General features: G+C 45.3%; 1 protein-coding gene across 13 annotated transcripts in view; it reads right to left on the bottom strand.

The window, feature by feature from the left end:
• Positions 1-600: 600 nt before the first annotated feature.
• Positions 601-26,914, bottom strand: part of LOC105496587 (BTB domain and CNC homolog 2) — a 368,815-nt gene continuing 342,501 nt past the window's right edge. For all 13 annotated transcript variants that reach the window (XM_071096722.1, XM_071096719.1, XM_071096716.1 and 10 more), the window contains 3 exons: positions 24,575-26,167; positions 12,543-12,749; positions 601-6,933 (listed from right to left, as the gene is read on the bottom strand). In XM_071096722.1, the coding sequence (XP_070952823.1) occupies positions 6,448-6,933; positions 12,543-12,749; positions 24,575-26,167 (2,286 nt within the window). In that variant the 3' untranslated portion in view covers positions 601-6,447. The remainder of the gene's footprint in view (positions 6,934-12,542; positions 12,750-24,574; positions 26,168-26,914) is intronic.

Raw genomic sequence — 26,914 nt, 5'->3', positions numbered from 1 at the left:
TTGCAGCCTAGGAGCATATAGTCTAGGTGTGTCATAGGCTTTCCCATCTGGGTTGGTGCGGCACACCCTGATGTTCTCACAATATGAAATTGTGTAAGGATGCATTTCTCAGAACGTACCCCCTCACTAGCTGATGTGGGACTGTGTGGTTTCCTCAACCACAACTTTACACATCTTTCCTTGCAACTCATTGCATCTTGGTGTTGGTTTAATGTTCTTTCTCATTTACTTTCATTTAGTTTTTTAAAAATTAAGCCTTTTTTTGGATATAATTGCAGATTTACATGCAATTGCAAGAAATGATACCCATCACCCAGTTTCCTCCCGTGGTAACATCCTGCATGGTGATAGCACAATATCAAAACCGAGAAATTGGGCTTAAAGCCTTTTATCTACTCTCACAGGCACTAGGGATTTTTAAAATTCAGAGTTTAGGAATCACATTAATATTATCAAATTTTAAAGATTCCTAATCAGATTAATCAGGTAGCAAGTAAGGGTCTAAGTCAGAGGAAGAGAAACGGCCTCTAGGAGAAAAGATTTCCTGAGGTTTCTCATTCTGTAATTTGGAACACAGGGATCAGAGAGAAAGAAAATCAGTTTACAATGCATAATGATATGTCTTTATTTCATCAACAGAAATGGTGTCTAGACAAAATTCAGTTAACACTAGCAATTCAATTGAGTGAAAACTTTTTTTGCACAATAGTGTATTTACAATGAGTAAATGAAGTTTCAATTCATTAGTTCATAGCAATGCTTTTTTTCCCCAAAAGGTAAAAATTCTTAGTTACAGAGAATAAGCATCAACAGCCTTTCATTTTTACAATAAAAACCACAAGAAAAACCACAATCACTTAGAAAAAAATAAGGACAAGCCTAAGAACTAGTACAATAAAATGATGCATTGAATTAAGTTACATTAATCGCATAGAATCTGTGTAAAAAGTATGTAGAAAAACACCTGATGTAACCTGTTACAGTCGTTGACCAGTTATGAGAGGTACAGAGGGTTATACAGGTAGATATGTGTGAAAACTGTCCGTATTGTTCAACCTGGGGAGGAAGAGAAGAGGGGCTGCGGCCCCTTGCATACACTGAGAAGACCCTGTTTTGAATATGGCCTCTGGAGTTTGTAAGGCATATATTAGAGGTGCACTTGCATCAGACTGGTTCTGGAACAAATTGTCACAGGCCCTCTTGGCCTCACTAGCAAAGGTGCTGCTTGCCTTGAATGGCTCACTGTGTCTAACAAGCACCTGAAGCTCCCAAACACATATGGAATCTTCCTGATCACTCACTAGAGGTGCCATGTCTTTATGTCAGAGCGTGAACAGGCATCCCAGGATTTGCACACACAAAATACATTGTTGGGACTTAAGGGGAGGTCACACTTCTGCCTCCAAACATGTTTTGGTAGAAGACTGAGCATCCATCTGTAGGAAAACCCCTTTGTCCAAGTCCCTTCACTCTTTCGCAACATATGCGTCTGATTATTCCCATGGGAGCGCTTGGCACTGAATGTGAGTCTACCTGAAATGAATGGTCTTGGTGCACTTCTGCTTCTAAGAAGGGCCAGTGTTTTATCTGAGGTCAATAAACTGGAATGAGAATGAAAGTCAGAGCTGTTTATCCATTGCTTGACAGCGATATGCATACACCATGTCACAACATTAAATCAAAGCTATGAAAGTTGGCCTCTGCAACCAAGTGGGTATTCTTCACAAAATGGCAGCATCGTTTTCATATTACATTTAAAATGCACTGATATTCATTTGATAGAAATATCATCTCCCAGGGTGGAGTGTAGGAAAATACTATAAACTTACTTTTCTTTGCAAGTAATGTTTTTGCACCGTCAGTTGAATAATTTATCCTCAATCTGCCACAATAAGACTTTTCTATGTACAAATGCTATTTGCACACACTATTTGTGTACAAATATGTTCTGTTCTACAGCATCGGTTTTGGATGCTGGGGTCATGAGATGGCTCGGGCAGTACTATCAACATACACTTTCAACACACAATGCCTCGTGCACACAGACTTCCTGTATGAATACCAACTCCACAGCAGGGCATTGTACTGTGGACTGGCTCACCAGAAATCGAACTTCCAACACAGTGTTCAACCTGGGGAAGAAACACTAACCCATGGTACAACGAACAGCTTTATTCTTAAAAAATAAAAACAAAAACAAAAACAAAAAAACACCTTGTTCTTTAGTCTATTTACAGTCATTTGAGGACCAAACTTGATTCTTGCTCCTTTATGGATCTGAGACTCCTCCTAAACTGTAAGCAACAGTGGAGCAGTTTGAAGTCATTTCTAAAACAGCTCCTAGTTTAAATGGGGCATAATGTAGAGAAGTAGGTAGCCAAATAGGGACGTGAGAAAGCTTTGCAGGCAGCTCTTCCTCATTGTGAGAGGATTATGCTACTGCACAGGATGTCAAGCAGCTTCACGGGACAGGAGTTTTTGGTGTCTTAACAGGCTTATCATTTTCAAACCTTTGTTCCTTCTTTTTCTTCTTCTTTGATGGCAATCATAAAATATTAAAAGAGAAAATGTGGGTTTAGGCCTCTTGACAACAGCATTAAACTTCACACTGTGCACACTTCACTTTAGCCAGTCCTCTTATGAGTCCTGTCGCTGGTCCTGGCTCCTTTTGAAGGAGTAGTGGCAGTTGTCATACTAATCACTAGCCTTTTTTTTTTTTACTTCCTTGGAAAAGCAATATAAGGATTACATCCTGAATTAGAGTGCATCTTAAAAGCAGCAAACCTTTAGAAAGACAGTTAATAAATTACTCGCACAACATACAGTTGCAGACGCACAGAGTCAGGTTTCCCACTGCAGCATCGCCTCTGACGCCTGAGTCATTGCTGGCAACTGAGAAGAGAAGTAGCAGGATGGCCTCGTAACTTTGTCAGCTTTTTTTTTTTTTTTTTTTTTTGAAGTTTTTCTAACAGTTTTGTTCCAGAATCAGTATGTAATGAAGTTCAGTTTTAATCAAGGCACCCCCAGATAACACAGAGAAACAAACACATACAGCAAAGCACTCACCTGCCCAAAGCCTGACCAACTTGAAGAGAGGTTGCCTGGAGACACAAGCAGGACAAAGGCAGATCCAAGGGGAGGACTGGATTTAGGTGGGATGTTCATTAGTCTCAGGGTCATCTCCACTGGCTCTGCCCCAACAACCATTCCTACCCCAGCCATTTGGAGACCCAAGCAGGCATCCTCCTAAACAGCCTGTGGTTGGAGGGTCTCTTATTTTTGTAAAAGAGCCTTAAAAACCACCAAATGTCCCTGTACTGTGCAAATACTCTTCCTTGCTGTTCACTTGCTTTTTCTTTTCTTAAAAGGTGTGGGGTTGACCGACGGATCCCAGGGAAAAGAGACAGGCTGGGTTTTAAAATTCCACTTGAGGCCGTTTGGATTCTGGTCCCCAGCAAGTCCTCCCTTTGAATCAACCCAGAAATAATTTTGACAAGCACACAGTTCCGAATAGGAAAAGACACGCACACATCACATGAACAACTGCACGAAGCTAGTCACGGTTCATGGTGTATTATGAATGAGATAACTTGTTAGAAATCCCTACGAAACTGGAAGATGGTTTTTAGAGCAGTGTTTTTAACCAGTTCCCATGGCAGAAGTTAGGTTGGGGGAAGAGGAAGAAAAGCGAGGCAGGGGTTGGTGGGAGGAGGGTGAGGTCTGAATTAGGGTGGAGAGAAATAAAGAGACCCTGCCCCTCCTAGAAATGACTGCCAAACAGGTCTGGGCTACTGAACATAGAAACCTGGGGAAATGGATGGAATGTGGTCAAGACTACCAGTTGCACATGAGTTGTTACCAGGGTAAACCTCATGCCAAGAAGCTGGGTTGGACCTGGTTATGATACGAGCAGAAAGTGTTCTTTTTCTAAAAGAAGAGGTGAGGTCACTTGGAAAGGCAACAATAGAGTTAAAAAGCAAAATACTGTCAGCTGACTCCACCATAACACACGCCTGTGAAGTACCACGTGATTCACATTGAGTTTATATTCTCGCTGTCACCAGTTTTCCACAAAGGCAAACCTCACGGTGAAGCACAGAACTGTCCTAGTAGGCCAAGAAATTCCAACAACCATAACAAAAACCAGCAGCTCCAACACAGAGCTTTATCAAGATCTGTTTCAGACAAGCACACACACACGCACACACACAAACACACACACACACACGAGAAAAAACAAAAACCCAGAGGCAGGTTTTAAAAGTGGAACTGTTTAAAAAGAGCCTTTTTTTTTTTTTTTTTTTATCCTACTGCATGAACTGACAAATTTCTGGCATTCATACATATTTAAACATTTAGTGCTAATATTTGTACAGAAAAAAGTTAATAATACTAAAACATATGTTACTATGATTTCACTGTTCGCCTACATCGTATACTAATTTCCCCTTTTACATGCAGCTTTAATATTGTCCAAACAATGGCACAAAGAAAGAAACAAAGTCAACCATCTATTCCCCACTGCCCACCACCCCGTCCCCACATCAAACCGTTCAGGACTCTCTTCCCCAGCCGGGCTGGAGTGGTCCTCGGGCTGCTCAGTGAGACCCAGACCCAAGGCCACTGGAGCGAGGGAGCTGATTCCTCCTCCTCTGGGGCACACCTTCCTGTAAACGTGGCTGGGGCCAACACGCCCCCAGAGCCAAGGGAAGCTGCTCTCTCTGGGTTGCAAGTCAACCAGTTTTGCAGCAAGAAGAGAAAATTATCATCAGGTGAGGGTAGGGTATATGTGTGATTCGGGAAGGGGACAGGGAGGGCTCCCGGTGATAGCTTGTCCAAAGCCTCAGAATGAAGTCTGCCTTCAGACAAGAGACTGGCAGAAAAACCTCAGAAGACAACTCCAAGCCTTTGGAGAAGGAAAGGAGAAAGAATGTGTCAGCCTGTGTCAGGGATGGATCGCAGATGCCAGGATGTCCTGCTCTCTCCCAACAGGGTGAAGGCAGGACCTTCGGGGCTGTGATTCAAATCCCCTCAGGCCAGATGTCCTGGGAGGCCGAGCCTGGGCAGGAAAGCCGGTGGCTGGTTGGCCCCGTCCTTCAGGGGGGCAGGTCCTACAGCACAACACTTCCAGAGCAAGCCGAGGCCTCAGGACGTGTTGAAATGAATGGGACTTACTCCCTGGGTGAAAACGTTCTAGCTTGATTTCTAGGAGCCAATGCCTGCTGAGTTCTGGTATAAAATCATGGATTCCTGTTTTTCTGATGTACTTTTGAGTGAGATGTCCAAACTCTCTCCCCACGTAGGAATCTGAACATCCAGCATCAACTCTGAACTATCTGCATTTAAACTTTGCTTAGGGAAAGGTGGGGAGGAGGTGAAATATAAAAATATTCAAGCAGATTATTGTCTACACATCCTAGGATGAATTCATTATTTGGCAAGATTGTTTTTCCTACATAATTATCACCTGAGTGCTTTTTAATTAGCTAAAATGTTTTACTTTTTAAACTAAAAGCAAAGAACATACAGTATACTTGAGTTATACTGAAGTTACAACTTCATTTAAGAAAATAGGTTTGACCCAAAACTCAGTGCAAGTGGCAAAGTTGACCATCACTGTACAGTATCTGCAAGGAAAAAAACAAAAAAACCAAAAACAAACAAAACCCCCCCCAACAAACAAAAAACAAACCCACAATACTCAAATGACACCACGTGGCGGTGCCAAAACCAAACCAAACGAAAAAGAAATCTGAACTAAAACCTTGGGAAAAAGCTTCCAACACTGAATTTTGTCCATAAATAAGCACAAATTGAAAATTGAACTGTGAAGCAAGAAAAATGACCATGTTAACAGTTACCAAACTAGTTCTAGTATCAGAGACAAAAGAAGAGGAATGTTGGAACCTGTTTCTAAATGAGAAATAAGTTTCCAGTTTTAGGATGAGAAAGTTGAGGCATGCAGGACTTTTGCATATGGATATATATATATATTTTATATATATATTATATATAATATGTACAGTCTAGCTATAAAACTTTGATGTGTATAGAAGCTGTCTTCAATGAAAAAAATTGAACATTCAGAAGAAATTCCTGAGATAGGGTTTGTGACATGGGCCACTGAGAAAAAAAATCCGTGGTTGGGGCCTAGAGGTGTTGTAGTCTATCCCTGTGAAGACTGAAATTGAGCCACAGACAGACAGTATCATCACTGCTGTCTTTCCTTGCCTGGGCAAGGGGTAGCACCATTGTGAAGGTAACTATCTATCACTCCTGCTCGAGAAGAGGAGAGACTACTTCGGAACAGTATTGCTGCTAAGACCGCTGTAGTGTGCACCAAATGTGTTCTCGGTTTCTTCGGGACAGCAGATGAACAGTGCCACAGGCTGACTGAAGAATGCCTGGATGGGAGAGGTGTGCAGACCGGGAGGCAGAGCCGAGTCACTAGGTGTAATCTTTCCTGGGCTGTTCGTCAGTTGTACACTTATCAGTCATTTCCTGGCAGAAGTCCACGGTCACTGTTTGGCTCCTGGGTTCAAGAGGAGGTCCTCCTCTCTCTGAGAAGGTTCCGGGGTCAGTGCCTTCTAGCCTCCTCCCAGAGGTACAATTCTCGGAGGTGTTGCTGGGTGCCCAGGGGGGTCCGGGGGGAGCTGCGCCTGGCTCCAAGCAGCAGGGCACATTTTCCCCCACTGCGCATTGGGAGGCTGCAATGTTCTGCTCAACACCCAAGGGCGCAGGGTTAATACTGGAGGCTGTGGGCAGGTCCATGGGTCTGAGGACAGGGCAATACCGATGCAGGGCCTGGATCTGCTCGGGACTCTGGATGTCTCGGCAGACTTCCTGGGAAAGGCAGGAGAAGTTGTCCAACAGTTCCCCCATGCATGCTTTCAGTTGATTCCTCTCTGACAACAGTTTCTCTTTCTCACACACCTGGACAGCAGACAAAAAAAGAGAAGGGTTGATCAAGCCTGAATTGGAGGACCGAAGGCCTCGTTTCAGGAGGTTTTCCAGCCTTTGTTTTGCATCCTCCATTATAATGTAACTCAAGAATGACTAGGTCAGGCTCTAGAAACTTAAAAGATACATATTGAGGGAGCCCAGACAGGGGTTTCTGCCGCACCTCCCATCTGAGCAGCCCATCCAGACGGGCTGCTGACGCCAACATCTTCCCCAGGACACCTCTTCATTCCTCTCCAAGGCCCAGGCAAACAACCAGCAAAATTGTCACCAATCAGAAAACTTCGGAGTCAATGTTTTGGTTTCCCAGAATTTGGGGTTTGCAGAGAGTTAAGTTAAAAACTCTCAGTCCCAATCTTGTGATTGAAAATCTCCCCCAAATGTATCAGGTTGCCATTTTTGAAAGGCAAAAATCCACCATTCCAACTACATGACATTTTGAAAAAAGCAAAACTATGGAGACAGTAAAAAGATCTGTGGTTGCCAGGGGTAAAGGGGGTTGAACAGGTGGAGCACAGAGGATTTGGGGGCAGTGAAAGCCTCTGTATGACACTAGACTGGCGGGTCTATGTCATTATACATTTGTCCAAACCCACAGAATGTACAACACTGAGAGCGAGCTCTAACGTAAACTACGGACTTGGGTGATGATGATGTGTCAGTGTAGGTTCATTGACTAACATGTGTACACTTTGTGGGGGATGCTGACAGTGGGTGAGGCTGTGTGTGTGGGAACAGGAACATATGGGAACTCTCTGTATAGTGTGTTCAATTTCGCTGTGAACCTAAAACTGCTCCTAAAAAAGTAAGCCAGGCTGGGGTGCAGTGGCTCACACCTGTAATCCCAGCACTATGGGAGGCCAAGTTGTGTGGATCCCTTGAGCTCAGGAGTTTGAGACCAGCTTGGGCAACATGGCAAAACCCCTTCTCTACAAAAGATACAAAAATTAGCCAGGTGTGGTGGCGCACACCTGTAGTTTCAGCTTCTTGGGAGGCTGAGGTGGGAGGATCACTTGTGCCCAGGTGGTGGAAGCTGCAGTGAGTGAGATGGTGTCACTCACCCTGGGTGACAGAGCGAGACCCTGTCTTCCCCCACCAAAAAAAAAAGTGTATTAGAAAAAAAAAACCCCAAAAAAGTCATCAGCAATTTCCTATGGTTGCCTAACATATGGAGTTTCATATAGAACCCAACATCACAGGCTCTCTGGCCTTGGTAGCAGAGCAGACTGAACACGAGGGACCCTCTCTAGGACAGCTGGGGTATGTGCAATGGGTCTGGAGCAGCGATTCTCCCAGACTCAGGAAGGGAGAAGGAAGGATGGAGCCTGAACCCTTGCGTACTAGCCCAAAGTTCTGAGATGTTCTTCTCCTTAAACAAAATCCTACACATGCTTTTGTGTTCCTGAAATTCACCATCCCAACAGAGATGACTTCAGCAACAGACTGGAGACTAATTAAGGTTTTACCATCAACATTTGTGGGAAGGGGGCTGGGCGTGGTGGGTCATGCCTGTAATCCCAGCACTTTGGGAGGCTGAGGTGGGTGGATCACCTGAGGTCAGGAGTTTGATACCAGCCTGGCAAACATGGTGAAACCCCGTATCTACTAAAAACATAAAAATTAGCTGGGTGTGTTTGGGCATGCTTGTAATCCCAGCTACTCAGGAGGCTGAGACATGAGAATTGCTTGAATCGGGAAGGTGGAGGTTGCAGCGAGACGATATCACACTACCGCACTCCAGTCTGGGCGACAGAGAGAGACTCCATCTCAAAAAAAAAAAAAAAAGAAAAAAAAAGAAAAATTGCGTGAGGGTGAGGGGAGGAGATGGGGTTCCATGAGGCACACACAATGAAGTGGATGAAGAAAAGGGGCATCTGAAGCAGCATGAAGTCAGTTCTCACCAACCCTTTGCAAGCGCAGGCAGGAGAAGAGGATGGGAGAGAAAATGAAGAGGAGAAAGGGAGGAGCAGGCATGCGACATGCACAAGGAACAGGTCTCTGACACGGGAACTGCATGTGCCGTAACATGAACGCAATCTGGCAGGCGGCGTGGGCATGTGTGTTGGAAAGACAGATTTATACCAGGAAAGGGCACCTGCTAAAATATTTATAAATTTATCAAGAAAATACATTTTAAAAAGGAAAAATAAACAGATGTAGAAGTGCAACTTGAGAGAAATACATTATGCGAGTTTGCAACAGCTGAGTGGCGGGTGTGTGGGAGACGACGTGGGAGTAGGGAGTGAGTGCAGGGCCTGCTGGGGACTGGGCAGGGAGGGACTGGGGAGAGGTGGAAGCTGCTCCATCCACCAACGCCATCCCTGCCAGGACACTGCATCCCCGCCACAGGGTGGCAGACAAGAAACAAAACACATCTGGGATGTCTCCTTGGGGAGAAAACTTGTATGGGTGGCTGTGCAACCTGGAGCTCTCCCCTTTTAGTACAGAAATCTGCAAAGTGAGGGCCAATACTGCTTGGGCGCTGGGAGAGGAACCCCAGGATCATTCTGCCACATTGCCCTGGCCAAAGCACTGACCCCTCCAGGCCTACTCATTTGTTAAATGTTCCATGCCACTTTCTAGGGGGAAGAAAATGAGGTGCTGCGTGTGACAGCAGCAGGAAAGACAGTGTAACTCACGCCTCGGTTAAAACCATGAAGCTGTAAGTCACACACGCACACTGACGAGTGTGTTCTCATTCAGCACCGAAACACAACGCATTATTTAAGGGATGCCAAAAAGTGGTTGGAGAACTAGATGATGCTCTTTTGGTTTTTTAGTTGAAAAATGCTGGCAAAGTGCTTTAGATATCTACCTGGTCTGTGGCTTGGATTTTATTTGTTCAGTATTACAACACTACACTAAGCAGAATGCGAATTACCAAAACCAGGCATTTCTCAAATGTGGGTGACTGAAGTTATTTTACTACCTTAAGAGGAGTGCAGGGCACTATAGACACGTGCCTAGGCCCCTGTAGACTCACACCCAGTGGACTTAACTACCTAAGCCCAGCAGGCTTTCAGAAGACCCACACTCACCAGCAGGAACGTTGTCTCCTTATGTGATTTAAATTAAATTTTGTTGTTTAACAAAAGTAAATAATGTTAAAGAAATATTTGAAAGAAGAAACTCATAATCCCCTGAACTGAAAAGTCACAATACCCAGCAAATTTTAGGGCAACAGACATTTTCTTGACCCCAGCAATGGGTCCAACACTGGATATTCAGAAATGATCAAGTCACTGTCTTTGTCCTTGAGGAACACGACAGTCGAGGGCTGGGGGCTGGGGAAACAGACATATGTGAAGATAACTCAAGAGTAAGTGATAAGCACTAAGCCAGAGGTCAGATCAGGGTTCCATGGGCAGGTGCCCAGCCTAACGGGGGACTCAGGAAAGGGGCTTCCTAGAGACGTGATGCATAACCTGACTCATTCATTCAGAGATGGGGTCTTGCTATATTGCCCAGACTAGTCTCAAACTTTTGGCCTTAAGTGATCCTCCTGCCTCAACCTCCCAAAGTACTGCAATTACAGGTGTGAGCCATGGTGCCCAGCCATGACCTGACTCTTAAAGAACAAAGGAGATAGGCCGGGCGCGGTGGCTCACGCCTGTAATCCCAGCACTTTGGGAGGCCGAGGCGGGCGGATCACAAGGTCAGGAGATCGAGACCACGGTGAAACCCCGTCTCTACTAAAAATACAAAAAAAAAAAAATTAGCCGGGCGCGGTTGTGGGCGCCTGTAGTCCCAGCTACTCGGGAGGCTGAGGCAGGAGAATAGCGTGAACCCGGGAGGCGGAGCTTGCAGTGAGCCGAGATCGCGCCACTGCACTCCAGCCTGGGCTGGGCGACAGAGCGAGACTCCGTCTCAAAAAAAAAAAAAAAAAAAAGAACAAAGGAGATAGAAAAAGTAGAGGAATGTCCAAGACAGAGAGGAAATGGTGTAGGCACAAGTGCAGAGATTGATTTTATCAGGGATCAAGTCCTAGGAAGGGAGTGGATGGTGACACTGGAGAGGCAGCTACAGACTGAAATACAAAGGGCAGGAGAGGTCCTACTAAGAAGCTTGGACTTTCTTTGTTGGTGATGGGAGCTACTAAAGACAGATATTTTCCCTGGTTGGTGAGTGTCAAAACAAAAAAAAAAAGAAAACACAAAACAACAACAACAACAACAACACCACCACCACAAAACCCTGAAGTCCAGGGCTATCTTGATAACATATATCCTGTGCTTTTCTAATATCTCATCCTTGCGCTTTGGTTCTCATCAGCTGGTGGCTCACCACGAGGCCAGAGGGTGCTGTGAACAGTCTGAGGAGCCACACTTAGATCATGACCACACCATGCAGCCTCCCTCTTCTTCAGCCTGACACAGACATGGCACCTGAGATGAGTTTCTGTTATTTGGTGGCAGAAAGGTAGAGCTGAAGGAGGTTGAGTTGGCTGCCTTCAAAGCTACAGTCAGGAGCCAGAGGTCACCTGGATTTACTTTCTGTAGCTTATGGCTGCTTATCAAGGAGAAGAGGTGGGGGCACATAGCTCTGAGTATATGGGGGAGCCTGGGAGACGGGAGTTTGTTTTCTGTGACAAAACACTCTCAGGCACAGGGATGGCTATGACAGCCACCTTGAGGCAGAATTGCAAAAGAAAGGGCCCTGGGGCTGCAAAGGATGCCAGGAGATCATCTCCTGAGCAACGGCCCCGCTGCAGGTAGGCGTCCTATCTCGAATCCATTCTCTTCTGTCAGGAGGCAGGAGAAAGCAGTGGTACAAGACACGATTTGGAATCAGACACCTGGGTTTGCATTCAAGTTCCACCAAGTACTGGGAAGTTACCCAACCCTTCTGCATTGCAGTTTCCTCCTCTGTGAATGGGGATAAAGGAGTGCCTAAGTCATAGCGTTAATGTGAGGATTAAATGGGATCATCCACAAAAACCGTTTAGAAGAATACCTGGTCCATAAATGCTCATAATTAACATCAGTTATTCATTTATGTTTTTGAGACAGGGTCTCACTCTATCACCCAGGCTGGAGTGCAGTGACGCAATCTCCACTCACTGCAACCCCTGCTCAAGTGATTATCCTGCCTCAGCCTCCTGAGCAGTTGGGATTACAGGCACACGCCACCATGCCCGGCTAACTTGTTGCATTTTTAGTAGAGACGGGGTTTCACCATGTTGGCCAGGCTGGTTTCAAACTCCTGACCTCAAGTGATCGACCTGCCTTGGCCTTTCAAAGTGCTAGGATTACAGGTGTGAGCCACCACGCCTGGCCAACATCAGTTATTTTCATGTTGGATGAAAAATAAAAAAGAACTACCTCTATATGAATAATGACTGAAGGATATAAAATATTGACACACTATTACACATCTGCGTGTGCGCACACGTGCGCGCGCGCACACACACACACACAGAGCAGATGTAAAGCTATTACTTCTGTTGAGAAACTTGTTAAAAAATAAACTCAAACTTCCCCAAAGGATGACTCTTCTTTCTACTTTTCCAACTTTCTTTGCTGTTCCTTTACATTGGTCCTGGTCACTTCCGGTTGCTGATCACAATGGATGGGCCAACTCACCAATTTGCGGATTTCACATTCTAAATTCTGAATACAGTCCAGTTTCCTCTTGCGGCAGCGCTGGGCCGCGATGCGGTTCTTGCTGCGCCGTCGGACATCATGAATGAACTCTAACTGTTCTGAGGTTAGCTTGTGCATCTTAATCATCATCTGGAAATCGTTCCTTGGAAGATCTGTGATTTGATCTACAGGAAAAGGAAGTTTTACCTGAAACCAAGAATAACAGAAAATGATTATGGCAGCTGGATTTTAATTCTGGCAGGCGGAACATCAAAAACGATACAACCTCCTTTTTACGATGACCAAGTAATATAGAAACTACTGAAAGCAAGCAGTGATTACTTATTTCCTGTTTAAGGACAAATAAGATGTAATAATAACAGGATAATCAAAGAGAATAAGAACACACATATTGTAATATTATTGTCTCTCAGATTTTTGAAGCAAATGGCATGAACAATATTGGAAAATGTTTCATTTTTCATTGATGAAGCACTTTTGTAAGAAAGATTCCAGTTAGTTGAAATGTACTTCCATAAGACCTACAGCCTAACTCAATAAAATGACAAGTTACAGGGAGATACCACATAAGGACATATCTAAAGCACCTGGATGAAGACAGCCCCACATATCCTGAAGATGCTGGAGACACAAAAAACCCAGTGTGATTCTCAGTTACAATAGCATATGGGAGAGAGGAGAAGATAACTTGGATAGGCTTCACCAGCATATACTAGGAGTCAGAAGAACCAGACTTTCATCCTTCTCACCAGACCCGAGACCTCAGACTAGCTACTCCACCTCTCTGAGATTCAATTTCCTCATCTGAAAAACAGGGCATTTAAAAAAAGCCATACATTGCTATACAAGTGTTGGGCACTCTGGGACTTTATTTTCCAATGAAATGTTGACATTCCTTCATCAAAAGGTGAGATGCATTTTCCTGCCTTTTGACCAACAGAATGCAGCCGTAGTAATGGTGTATAGTTTCTGAGGCTAGGTCGAAAATTAGCTGCCATGCCTCGAGGACATTCAAGCAGCTCTGTGGAGAAGCCTATGTGGAGAGGGGCTGATGCCTCTAGCCAACAACCAGCATCACCTCGCCAGTCATGTGAACAAGCCACCTTGGAAAAAGATTCTCTAGCCCCAGTCAAATCTTCAGTTGAGTGTAGCTCCAGTCAACATCTGACTTCACTTTATTAGAGATCTTCAGCAAAAACTGCTCAGATGGGCCACTCCTGATTTCCTGATTCACATTCACATTTCTCACAGAACCTGTGAGAGGTGTTAAGTGATTACTATTGTTTTAGGTCATTAAGTTTTGGGGTGATTTATTATGCAACAATAGACATTGGATGTAGGTACTTATCAGCAAAATTCCAATTCTTGACAAATTCCAATTCTTGACAAATCAAGGCAAGTGAGTATTATTTTTTTTTTTTTTTTTTTTTTTTTTTGAGACGGAGTCTCGCTTTGTGCCCAGGCTGGAGTGCAGTGGCCGGATCTCAGCTCACTGCAAGCTCCGCCTCCCGGGTTTACGCCATTCTCCTGCCTCAGCCTCCCGAGTAGCTGGGGCTACAGGCGCCCGCCACCTCGCCCGGCTAGTTTTTTGTATTTTTAGTAGAGATGGGGTTTCACCGTGTTAGCCAGGATGGTCTCGATCTCCTGACCTCATGATCCGCCCGTCTCGGCCTCCCAAAGTGCTGGGATTACAGGCTTGAGCCACCGCGCCCGGCCTCAAGTAAGTATTATCTAAAGTGAGGACAGCAGTCTCCTGAAGGATGGGTTTGTATCATTACTATGTTGTTAAATGATTGCTTATATTTCTCTTTTTCTTTTTTTTTTGAGACAGGGTCTTGCTCTGTTATCTAGGCTGGAGTGGTACGATCACAGCTTACTCTAGCCTTAACCTCCTGGGCTCAAGCAATCCTCTTGCCTCGGCCTCCCAAGTAGCTGGGACCAACATGCCCGGTTAATTTTTTTTTTTTTTTTTGTAGAGATGAGATCTTGCACCAGAGGGGGTGGGGGGGAAGAGAGAGATTAGGTCTCGCTATGTTGCCCAGGCTGGTTTCAAACTCCTGGGCTCAAGTGATTCTCCCTCCTCAGCCTCCCAAAGTGTTGGTATTACAGGTGGGAACCACAGTTCCTGGCCTGAAATATTTTTCTTTTTTCTTTTGAGAGGAAGTCTCGGTGTGTCACCCAGGCTGGAGTAGAGTGGCGCGATCTTGACTCACTGCAAACTCCACCTCCTTGGTTCAAACGATTCTCCTGCCTCACCTCCCGAGTAGCTGGGATTACAGGTGTGCACCACCACGCCCAGCTAATTTTTGTATTTTCAGTAGAGATGGGGTTTTGCCATATTGGCCAGGCTGGTCTTGAACTCCTGGTCTCAAGTGATCTGCCCGCCTTGGCCTCCCAAAATGCTGGGATTACAGGGGTGAACCACAGTGCCTGGCCTGAAATATTTAAGAATAGCAACCAGTGAAAAAGATTGCATGAAAGAGCGTCAAGTGCGGAAGGTGAGCAGCAAACCACTACTCTATCTCAAGAGCCTCCCTGGCACCCATGAGCTGACATAGGCTTGCACCTATGAGCGGTCTGTCACTCTCCTTCCTGAGGCTCTTGGGGATTCAGCAGCTTCTGGGTTCAGTCTGGTCCTGCTTCAGAAGCTCCTGGAATAAAAAGGTTGCGTGCTGCCAGGCTAAGAGATGTGTGGGTTAGCTCTGATTCTTGTTTACATGCGCGTCTGCTCTGGATGAGCCAGCAGATGGCACTACAAACCTAAACTTCCTTCAAGCGCTAGCCCAGCCCTGTCTAATACAAACAACACGAGCTACATTTGTGATTTTAAATTTTCCAGTAGCCACATTAAAAGAAGTAAAAAGAAACAGGTGAAATGAGTTTGAATACTGTATGTTATTTAACCCAACAGATAAGAATATCTCCAACATGTAGCTAATGTAATTATTAATAAGATGGTTTACAGTTTTTTTTGTGTGTGTGCTAAACTTCCCAAATCCAAAGCACATTTTATCCTTACAGCGCATCATAATTCAGACTAGCTGCTTTCAGGGGCTCTACAGCCATGTACAGCAAGTGGCAACTGGACAGTGGCACTCTAGGAGACAGAATAAATGGACTCAGTGAATCCCAGCAGCCAGAAAAACACACGGGTCTGGGCTGAACTGATCAAAATGCTCTTGGGTGAAGAAACTAACCCTCAATAGTGTTCAGATGCTGCAGGGTTAAGTCTGTGTTCTTCAAGGCAGTGAGGATGAAGACGTTTGATCCTGAGCCCAGGTTTCTTTGGTTGCATCATTTGCAGGCAGACACGAGTCCTGATTGCTGGCACATGTGGCTAGTCAATTCCCATGTACAAAGGCAAACGTATGAAATGATCATTTGACTTTTCTGTGGTTGGGTGCAAGCTCTTTGCCAGGTTCCATCACAGTTCCGAGCTTGTTCCGTGTGGCATTTACTGAAGGTTCCCAGTGGGTGCTCTGATTCAACTTCCACCTGGTGAGCTCTGTCCCATGACACTTTGGTCCAAGAAAGCAAAATCGCAGTAGGGCCCATGACACCACCGTCGGCTTGGTCCTGTTCCAACTGCTAAAGACAGGCAGCCAGGACAAACAGCTCCTTGTAACGGGGTTGGGAAAGGCCTTCGTCCATGGGGCTGTGTTTGCACAGGGCTTCTAATGATATGAAAGAATGATTTCCCTTTAATACCCGTTGGATAACAAACAGACACTCTGATCCTGCACGGTGTCTCCGGAACACAGAGGTCGGTCTGTTGGAGACGCGGATGTTCCAGTGCAGCAGAGGTGGTGGCGCTTTGCGGGCTTGTGGAGTTTTCCCTCTGCTGACAACAAAGCCATTCTGCTTCTGCTCTACATGTGTTTACTTACTCTCAGAAAGAAGATATCCCTAAGGTTCAGGCTACAGGGAAAGTCAAAAGGACGTCTATACCAAGAGCTACTGTATTTAAATCATCCAGACAGTGAATATAAAACACTAGGGGAATAGGAGGGAGGGTTGCCAGGAAAAATGAAAAATCAACAATGCTAGTTTCAAAGTCCTTGAGACAAAAGGCCATACAACACTTCAGCAGAGCTGCTGCAACACAACCTGCTTTTTAAAGAGGGTCAGAGGAAAAGGTAATAGTCAACTGTAGACTTTCTTCCAGGTGAAAAAAAAACCCAACTCACTTGTTCCTCTTTACAAGTCTCGGTTCCCCCTCTAGCAAGGGAGGACTTATGTTCACTAACACACGGGGGTCTCTGAGGTGTTCTCGGACAGGCACGGGGGCGTGGGCAGTGGGGGGACTTGATCACATCCATGTGTTGTTTCCTGAGTAGTAAGTTCCAAGTCAGGGACATCTTGTCTGGAAATAAGGAGCAGCCACTGACTCTTTGGTACCGTGGAGGACATGCCTCTCCCAGGCTCTCGGCACTCAAAACATTCCTCAAATGGGGCTGAGGAGTAAAAGGCGGCCAGCAGGTCTTGGAAAGTGAAAACACATCAAGAAGGTTGCGGCCCACCTCTTTTCCTTCTAGATAATTATTCTGAGCCAAACAGGCCCAGTCAGGCTTAACATCTTACTGACTGTCCCTCCACACTCACTCCTCCAGGATCTCACTTTGCAGCAGTGGCTTGGTTTCCTAAATAGTCCCAACACCCAGTGTGATGAGGTGAAGAGTCCTGGGAACTGTCGCTACCATCTCATTCACCCACACACAGCTCCGGGCATGCAGGCTGCGTATAAGGGGAAGTGCAGGTGGGATTCACGGGCGCCACTCATTAGCCAGGGGTCCACCACTTTGGTTCTCAGTAGAGACTCGGAGAATCAGGGCAGCCACTGAGTCAGCAGGCCAAGGGCCAATCAGGGCACCACAGGCCTGTGCCATCGTTGGCACAATAAGCTGATTTTATTCAGCCCAGCAAAGTGTTGACTCTTCTCCCCTCTGGAACGCAACAGGAGGAGCAGGACTTGAGGTGGTTTTTAGCACGGTACCTGCCCTGTCCTGCTAAGCATGGCTACAGGAGCGTTAGTTCTTCTGGAGACTCCAGCTCTTTTTAATTTTTTTTTTCTTTTAGAGACAGGATCTCGTTCTGTTGCCCAGGCTGGTCTCAAACTCCTGGCCTCAAGCGATCTTCCTTCCTTAGCCTCCTAAACTGTTGGGATTATAGGCGTGAGCCATCACACCTGGCTAGGCTCCAGCCCCTGAGCAGTCAGTAAAATAGATGGTCCGTGCAGTGTGCCCAGGGATTCTCAGGTCCGCCTGTGATATCTGGACAATACATGGAACCTACATATGTCTCTTTGAACGCTGTCTGCACCGATGAGGCAGAGGGGAGACTGTAGGCTGGGCCCTGGGATGCCGGTGCTTCCTTCTCACCAAACAGAAATCGGCTGCATTATTTCTCTTCCCTGCCAACAGCCACGGCCATTCTTCAGCCTAAACCATCATCCCCTTCCTCCCCGTTAAAAGGAAACATTGAAAAATTATATAAGTATTATATAATTATATACATTATTCTCTAAGTATTATATAAAATTATGTATTATATAATATAGCTTCTTTCATAAAATATAGGACAAAAGAAGGGAAAAAAAATTCTCATCCCCAAATGATGACTCTCTCGCTCTGGTAGAGTTCCCCATGATCTTTGTTTTCTCTGTATCTTTTTTAGGAGTTGCAATCAAGTGGTGCTGTGTCTATCTCACCCAACAAACATTTTGCTTGCCTAGTGTCTCTGGTTCGCTGGGTGAAGTTTACTGGAAAAGCAGGATGTAGCTGCAAATTTTGCAGAAAAAGCCAGAAACAAATATTTCCTCTAGAAATCTCAGTGGAAGACTAGTTTGTTAATATTTTTTCCTATTTCATTTCTTGGTTTCATTACCTGATGTTGACTGAAAACTACAGAAGTAGGGTCACATTAGCATGATACCCTGAGGCACTGATGGTGTGGTCAGCTCTCCAAAGTCTTTAACACCCGTACTCTGAGGAGACCCTCAGATCCCAGGGAGATGTTGAGGGAGGAAGCAATATGCCCACTGGACAGATGATTCCAGTGCTGCTGGAACCAGGACAGCCAGCTCAGTGCTGGGCAGATGGCAATGACAAAATCTCCCCTCCCAGGTGAAAAAATGTGTCCCGCACAATTGTCCTTCCATGCTCTCTTCTCATGGTCCAGTTTCTAACACAAATACAGGACACCTAGGATTCAGTTGTGGTACTTCAATTAATTAGCTGTGTGATCTCAGGCAAGTCTTCGTTCTGTCTGTCCTAAAGTTCTTGGAGGATCTAGGAGTCAAAGGGAGATAACGCCTGCCCTGCTTAGCTTATAGGGTTGCTGTGAAGAATACAACTGGATGACAGGTGAAGTGCTTGGGAAAGTTTCAACTGCCTAATAGATACAAGGTATTATTATTTCTGTTTATCAGCTCTATTTATCTTTGTCACATGGTTTCATCTTACAGACATGTGCTTTGGAATTCCAGACTCTCACAATGTTCTAGACAACATAAAAACACTGTTTTAATTAGAAATATGGCTGATTTCTATGCTGCCCAGCAAGGTTTCTTTTTATTAAGCAGACCAATTACAGACACTTCTAAAAACATGCCCGATTCACCAAACCACAAAAATGATTGTACAAATTTTACATACAACATGTGTCTCAAAGTCAGCATTTGGGTGGGAAGAGTTAAGAGTCAGATGGCTCTTTTGTACCATTTCCATGTTTTCTCTGGACTTTATCTCTCTTCCCTTCTCTCTGTTTCCCGCCCCCTGCCTGCCCCCAACACACTCTCTTACCTCTCATACACTTTTATCCCTCTCAATGTAAAACATGTTAATAAAGCAAGTCCAATGAATCCATACTTTTGACTGTGCAAATAAACCCTCTGTGGTGCTTCTTTACTAAAATCTACAATTAAGTAGAAATGGTCCAGCTACAAAGCTGTCTTACTAAGAAGCTTACTACTTTGGAAAATGACTGTGATTTTCTATAATTTCCAACATTTAAAAACAAACCTATAAACCATAATGAGATAAACCATAACTACTTCACACCCACTAGAGGGCTTTAACAAAAAAGATGGGCAATAACAAGTGTTGGCAAGGATGCAGAGAAACTGGATCCCTGATACATTGTTGGTGGGAATTTGAAATGGTATAGCCACCTTGGAAACAGTCTAGTAGCTCCTCAGAAGGTTAAATTCAAAGTTATATGATTCAGCAGTTCCACTCCTAGGAATATTATGAAAATAACTGAAAACAAGTCTTAAAAAACTTGTCTCAAATGCTCACAGCAGCATTATTTATAATAGCCCCAAAATGGAAACAACCCAAATGGCCCTCAACCAATGAACAACAAAATGTGGTATTGGTCAACAAAATGGATCAACATAATGGAATATTACTCAGCAATTAACAGGAACAAAGGACTAATACATGACAATATCTCTGGTGAGTACATCAATGGCAAAGGTAAACCTTCAAAGTATTATGCTAAAGTGAAAGAAGCTAGACACAGAAGGCTACATCTTGCAAGATTCTATTTATACAAATGCCCCAAACAGGTACATCCACAGAGACAGAACGTAGATTACTGGTTGCCTGGGGTTGAGGGGAGTGGGCAATGAGGAATAACCACTAATGGGTACAGCATTTCCTTTTAGGGTGGTGAGAATGTTTTGGAATTATCACAGTGGTGATGGTTGTACAACACTGTGAATATATCAACAACCACTGAATTGTTCATCTTAGGGTGAATTTTATGGTATGCGAATTATGTCTTAATTTAAAAGATAAACCTACATAAAATTCAAACATTACATACATACATAGAAATGAAACTTTCCCTACACTCCTCTTCAATGGTGCTCCCGGTTTTTTCTTATTCTCTATACTGATTTCATTTATAGGGTGTGCATATTCAGGAAACAAACTAGGACCTTGTGCATACTGTTTTGTGATTTTCACTTAATGTGACTTGTTCATTTTTTTTTTTTTTTATTGGAAGAGAAAAATTCCCAACCTGACTTCTTAAGGAATATAGCAAATCCAGAAGTCATAAAAAAAGACTTATACCTTGACTACATAAAACTAAAAAAACTTTTATATGGGAAAAGGTACAATAAATAAAGAAGCAGACTAAGGGAATATCCAAGCAACATTTATGAGAAAGGGTTAATATTCCTAATATTGGGGAGTAAGATTCCTACATGTTGATTTAAACAATGCAAAAGAAAATATGGGCAAAGAGGTGAACCAACAATTCACAGGAAATGAAATATCAATGTTCAATACACACAAAACAACATGTCAGCTTCATTAGTAGTCACCATTTTTTGCCTATCAAATTGGCAAAAATTAAAAAGACTGGTGACAACTAGTATGGGCAAGAATAGGGGAAACTGGACATTCTAAGTTGTTGGATGAAATGTGAATTGCTACAACGTTTTGGGTAGGTCATTAGGTAGTGTTTAAAAAATGAGCACAACATTTAGCCCATCTATGAAACTAACCCACAAAAATAAAAGCACCACTACTAACAGTATGCTCACAAAATGTTTATTGCAGCCATGTTTATCAGAGGGAAAAACTGAAAACACCTGAAATGTCCACTGATAAGTGACAGATGAATGAACTACGATTTACAAGAACCAGAGATACTAGAGAAACATGTCTTGGCCCTATGTGATTGACCTACAGCCATGTGGATGGTAGACAGCTATGTGAAAAAAGGAAGCTGCTAACTCTACAATATAATGCCATTAAAATAAAACCCAAACCCATAGAGAGGTGAATATATATTTGTATATTATTGCAGGCAAAGAGAGAGCCTGTGAAATTTGGTGTGTTTGGGGCTGGGTACGCTGTGTTCTAGAATTTAAAAAAGAGTGTCATTTTAAGAAGCTGATTATTGATAAAGGATAATACTGTGCTAATTTGATCTTTCTCGAAGCTAGGGAACAGTTAAGAAGGAAATGATTGTGAGATGGAAGGGCTGCTTAACATGGTATAACTACAACATCTCACATAATATAAGGTATGTGAACACTTTTCTTTTGATCTAACATTTTGGCTCCCTACAGGGGTGGAAGAAGAGAGATTGGGAAAATGCACGTGAAGTATTAGACTGGTGTCTGGCAAGGGGTGGAAACTCCTGTCTTCACTTCTGACTCTGGTGTCTCCTTGGGGTTCACTTGAAAGAGAAGGCACCTGGATCTCATAGGAGAGCAGGGCAGAATCAGCCCAGCAGATGCTGGCTTCTTCTGATCAGTTCAGGAAAACAAGTTTTGACTTGTGGAGAAGGATCTGCCTTGAGCACTATTACTGGGGATAATACTTCAACCAGGGTCAAAGTAACTCCCTAAAGCAGGTTATCAACTCCTTGAGCAGCAGTCATGGCAAGTCCCTGAGACAGTTCTTGGAAAGCTAACCTCCTCTACTCTAGGAAAATTAAGACGTAAAATTGGGGAAAACCTTAGCTTTACTATAACTGTCCTGTCCGAACTGTACCACTGAGAGGGACTATGATTTCCAAAATGGCATACAGCTTTGGTAAATGTCTCTTCTTTCACTGTTCAGGAATGCAGAAGATGGATTCTTTTTTTAAAGGTAAAAATAGGAATATTTTTAAAAGTAGGGGTATTTCTCAAGGGGGGAAGGCTAGTCCTGTTCGTGACTGTTTTACAGGTTGAATGAGTCCTCCTTTTAATTGAGTTACTATTTTTAATTCTAAGGTAAACAACTGACACGGCTCCAAAACAGAAAAAATACATGTGTTCTTGCTGTGGTCTCGAGTTCCAAGAAATGACTCTATGCTCTCTTTTGGGATATTGGTGGCGGGGCGAGGGGGTGGGGAGCGCAAAAGAAGATGTATCTGAAACTGACAGTTCTTCGAACAAATGCAAATGTCATAAAAACACAAGCTTCCCTTGAGCTTAATGGCCAGTTTTTTTTTTTTTTTTTTTTTGGAGACAAGGTCTCACTCTGTCACCCAGGCTGGAGTGCAGTGGCAATCTCAGCTCACTGCAACCTTCTCCTGGGCTCAAGAGATCCTCCCACCTCAGCCCCACAAGTAGCTGGGACTACTGGCATGAGCCACGACACCCGGCTTTTTTTTTTATACTTTTGGTAGAGATGTGGTTTCACCATGTTGCCTAGGCTGGTCTTGAACTCCTGAACTCAAGTGATCCACCCACCTCAGCCTCCCAAAATGCTAGGATCACAGGCCTGAGCCACCACGCCTGGCCCCAGGCTCCTCTTAAAGGAGAGACAAAAAACAGACTGCAGGCCTTTGTCCTCTTCTCCCTCCAGCAGTCCTTGGTAGGAAGCCATGATGCAGATGAGCTGGACGCAGTGGCTAGCCTTCCACACCAGGCATGCTCATTCACGGTTTCAGAACAAAAGGAAAACCTCACTAAAGAGGTCAGAGGGAAAGAATGAGTAAGGAGAGAGAAAACATAAGCCTTCACTATTTTCAGGAAAGCTCAATCTTCCCAATGTTAGGGACACAGATGTGAGCCTGGCTTGGGGCACGAGGCACAACCCGCCACCCCAAACCTAAGGAGAGACGGTATATTCGCATGGGAATAGCTCCCATTCAAATTTCCTTTCTAATTTATTTTAAATTAAATCCTTTCGGCGTTTCTCTTTCTCCATGTCTGCTAGGCAGTGAAGAGAGGGGAAGAAACCAGGCTAGCGAGCAAAGAAGGAAGTGACCACAGGGCATTTTTTGCAGTTGGCATAGGGCCTTTGGCATCTACTTTCAAAACATGCCCAAACTAAAAACCTCATGTGCTTCTCGCCAATCTTGCAGAGGCTGAATAAACTGCACGTGGCTCTGTGAAAAGCCACCTCATCCCATGTGGCATTTCTGCTGTCTGGTTGGGTTAACATCTCTGCCTTACAGAGGCTGGTAACATCCAGAGAGCAGACGGGTACCAAGGTTACTGGCCTCAGGAGGACCACTTTTCATTTCTTCCTGTGTTTTTGGGATACACAGCTCTGAGAAGGGACTTGTCACTGGGTTTGTTCATTACCGTTCCTGAGGGGCGTCTGAGACACAGGTAGCAGTCTCAAGCTGGTACCTTGTCAATCAGCAAGACAGTGCCATGAACGCCAGTCACGACACAGACTCTCTCAGGTCTTCCTAGGGAATGTTCATGTTATTGGGAGGTGGGTCCTCTGGGGGAGGCCTCTTCTTTCCTCTCCTTAGTCTTGTGAGTCTTGCTCATGATGTGGCTGCTGTTGCCCCTGTTCCCCTCTCCCAGCAATGGTAAGACACACATGGGGCCTCTGGACATTCTTCCTAGCAAGTACATTGCTTTGAGGGTGGATGAAACTGCTACTGTACCCCACTACTTCTCAAAATGTCTTCCTAGCGTTTGAGGGAGCTTGGGAAATGATCCATTATACATTATGTGTGGCCGACTAGGGTGCTTCTGTGATGACCCCAGGACTGGGATAAACAGTGAGCCTTCCATCACCTTCACTGTGATGGACATGGGATGGCCCTGGGGTCTTCTGTTGACAAGGAAAATCTAAAAGGTGCTGGGAAAGTGTTGATCTATTTGGTTTCAATCAGTCAATCTGGAAAGAGATGCTATATCTTCCTTTGTGCTGAAGGGGTGAAGGGCAAGGATGAGGGTGATGAACATGGCATCCTTCCAAAGCAGATGTAGGAGGGGGAAGAGGAGGAGGAGAAAGAGGGGGGTGTGCAGTGCCTCAGTGCACTTCATGCATTAGACTTCAGTATTTTTTTACTCAGCAGCTTGCCTCTGCTTGTTGAGTATTGAGATCCAGATCAAATATTAAGTGCTTTTCTAGGACGGAAGTGGTTAATGTGGAATCACCTTCAGCACCCTGCCTCTGTGGATGGGGAAGGCAGTCTCTCTACTGCCATCTTTAATCTCAGCATGTAAGAACAATCTGGGAGTGGTGGGGGGCAGGGAATAGTCCAGATAAAGGGCCTAGAGAGTGGGTTACATGCTTGAATTTATGTGGGTTCCCTACCTCCTGGCCCCTGTCCTGCACAGGACACGACTCACTGTCTGCTTCCGAGAACGATCCGGATTCGTCACTGGAGTTGGTTCCGTAAGACTGCTCACATTTAATCTGGGGCCGCACTTGGTTGTACATTCCGTCTCCCATCAGGCCTGGTTCCTGATGTTCTGTGGCAAGGAATCTGGCTCCCTGCGAACAGGGCGAGGAGGAGAACTCACAGAGAGGGAGGCTGCAGGGCGAGCCCCCGCTCCCGTCCTCCGCATAGGAATAGGAGGAGCAGGAGCTGGAAGTCCTGGTCCTGGTCTCCAAGGGGGGTGAGCGAGGGCAGACTTTGATTGGCACCGGGCAGCTGGTGTTGGGCCGCATCCTTCCTGGCAAGTGGTCGGCCATCAGCCCACCGTGGGAGTAGGCCTGTGAGCTGGGGAGGGACTGGCCAGCTCCCACCCACAGACCCTTTGGCACCGGCTCAGAGAGGTCTTTGTCCAAACTGCTCACCCCAGAATAAGAATGCACCGAGGTGCTCACTTGGTCACAAGCGCTGGAGGAGAAGATCACGCTCCTCCGGTCCAGCTCTCCCTCCTGTTTACAGAGAGCCTCCAACCCAGGCCCCCTGAGGGGCGACCCCATGGTGAAGTTGGACACCTCCTTCTGGCCCACGTGGGGCTGTCCATAATTCCCTGTGAAAGGGGTGTAGTCAGTTTTAAGGTCACCCTGAGTGATCCCCTTGTCAAAAGGGCACGCTGGACTCCTGGCGAAGTGCTGCTGAGATGTACTGGGCAGGCCAGACAGCTCCACACTTTTCGTTATGCTGAACAGAGACCTTAAGCAGGAGGGCGAGGCCACGCTCCTGGATCTCTCCAGGCAGGCGGCCCCAGCTGGGGCCGTGGGGGTAGGGGCAGGGCTGGGCTGTTTCCGGTCCATCTCGACATCCCCCGCTCTGTCCTTGGCGTCAGGCTCATCTCCAGACAGGCAGAGTGTGATGCTCTCTTCCTCATTCTCTTCACTGGGCGGCTCACTTTTAATCTGCCCCCTGGCAAGCCCTGGCTTGAGGCTGTTGCTAGAGTTTTCTTCCCGGAATGTGCTTGCAAAACCTGAGGTACTGTGTGATGATGCATTATAGACATTCTTGGTACATGCAAGCTGGTATTTCTTGTATCTGGGGTACTGCGTTAACGCGTCCTTTTCTGAGCTCTCCTTGGTGTCCGTGGGCACGTCGGGCTCGGGCAGCAGGGCTTCTTCCTTCTCTGCTACGGGGATGGCGGCGGCCTCAAAGCTGATGGGCTCTGGAAGCATCTGGTCCCTGGGGCAAGCCATCTTGGCCGTCTCTGAATCCATCGTCTCCTCCTCTTCATCCTCCTCCTCTCCTGCAGAGTTCTCACAGTCCTCGTGCGGGCGCTGGCATGCAGCATCCTTCCGGCACACAAACAGGCCATCCTCACTGTTCAGGAGCTGGGTCTGCAGGAAACTGAAGCAGGAGTCCTCCAGGTTGTGCATGCGCAGGAACTCAGCACAGCGGATGACCTCGCGGATGTTTTCTCTGCTGAGTAACAGCTTGGCAGTGTAGGCAAACTGTAACAGCGGCCCAAAGCCCCTGGCCGTGACCTGCAAAACAAACAGGAAAATCGCCAACATTACCATCAGCACCGCTATTGTCCCGAATCCCTCAACTGAAGCAAGATAACCAGACAGTGCTAATGTCCCAGAATAAAGACTGCAAAGGGGCAGTTAATCTTGTAGTACTGGGTCAGCGATGATTCTGCTTCCAATAATTAGTGCCTGTCTCGCGCATGCCACTGCTGTACTCCATCACGGCACAGGCAGAATTGAAAATCACCAGGGTCAAGTGGCTAAACAAGATGACAACGGGTTCAGTGTTTACACTAATGAAATATCCTGGCAAAAATGCATGGTGACAATGGGGAGCCTATTAATTTCCCTCCCAATCGGTCCTGTTGAGAGCCATTCTACACGAGGGGGGAGTGTTGTGACAGTTCTTGCAGCTTAGCTTGCTGGAGCCCAAGAGAGCCTTAACGTTTTCTTGTCAACCACAAAAATGACAAGGTGGCCCTGCAAAAAACTAAGTCCAGGGAGTTGCAAAAATAGGTTTTCCTCACTTACAATGTTAAAAGAGACATTAAAACAACTCTGTTTTGCTCATCCATCACAGTTTCTACTTGAGACTTTCGGTCATGATGTCCTACCTGATCTTATAATGATGATGATCTCATTATCTCACCAGAGATGACAACAATCAAAAGCGGTGTGCTCAAGACGAAATCAACCCCTGGCCCATAATGAACGGGGGTTGCAGAGCTAAACAAACCGGCTGTCATTTAAATGGTTGAAGCT

The sequence above is a fragment of the Macaca nemestrina genome, chromosome 5 (genome assembly GCF_043159975.1).
Source record: "Macaca nemestrina isolate mMacNem1 chromosome 5, mMacNem.hap1, whole genome shotgun sequence".
NCBI classification, from domain to species: Eukaryota; Metazoa; Chordata; class Mammalia; order Primates; family Cercopithecidae; genus Macaca; species Macaca nemestrina.
This window is presented reverse-complemented; position numbering and strand designations above follow the sequence as displayed.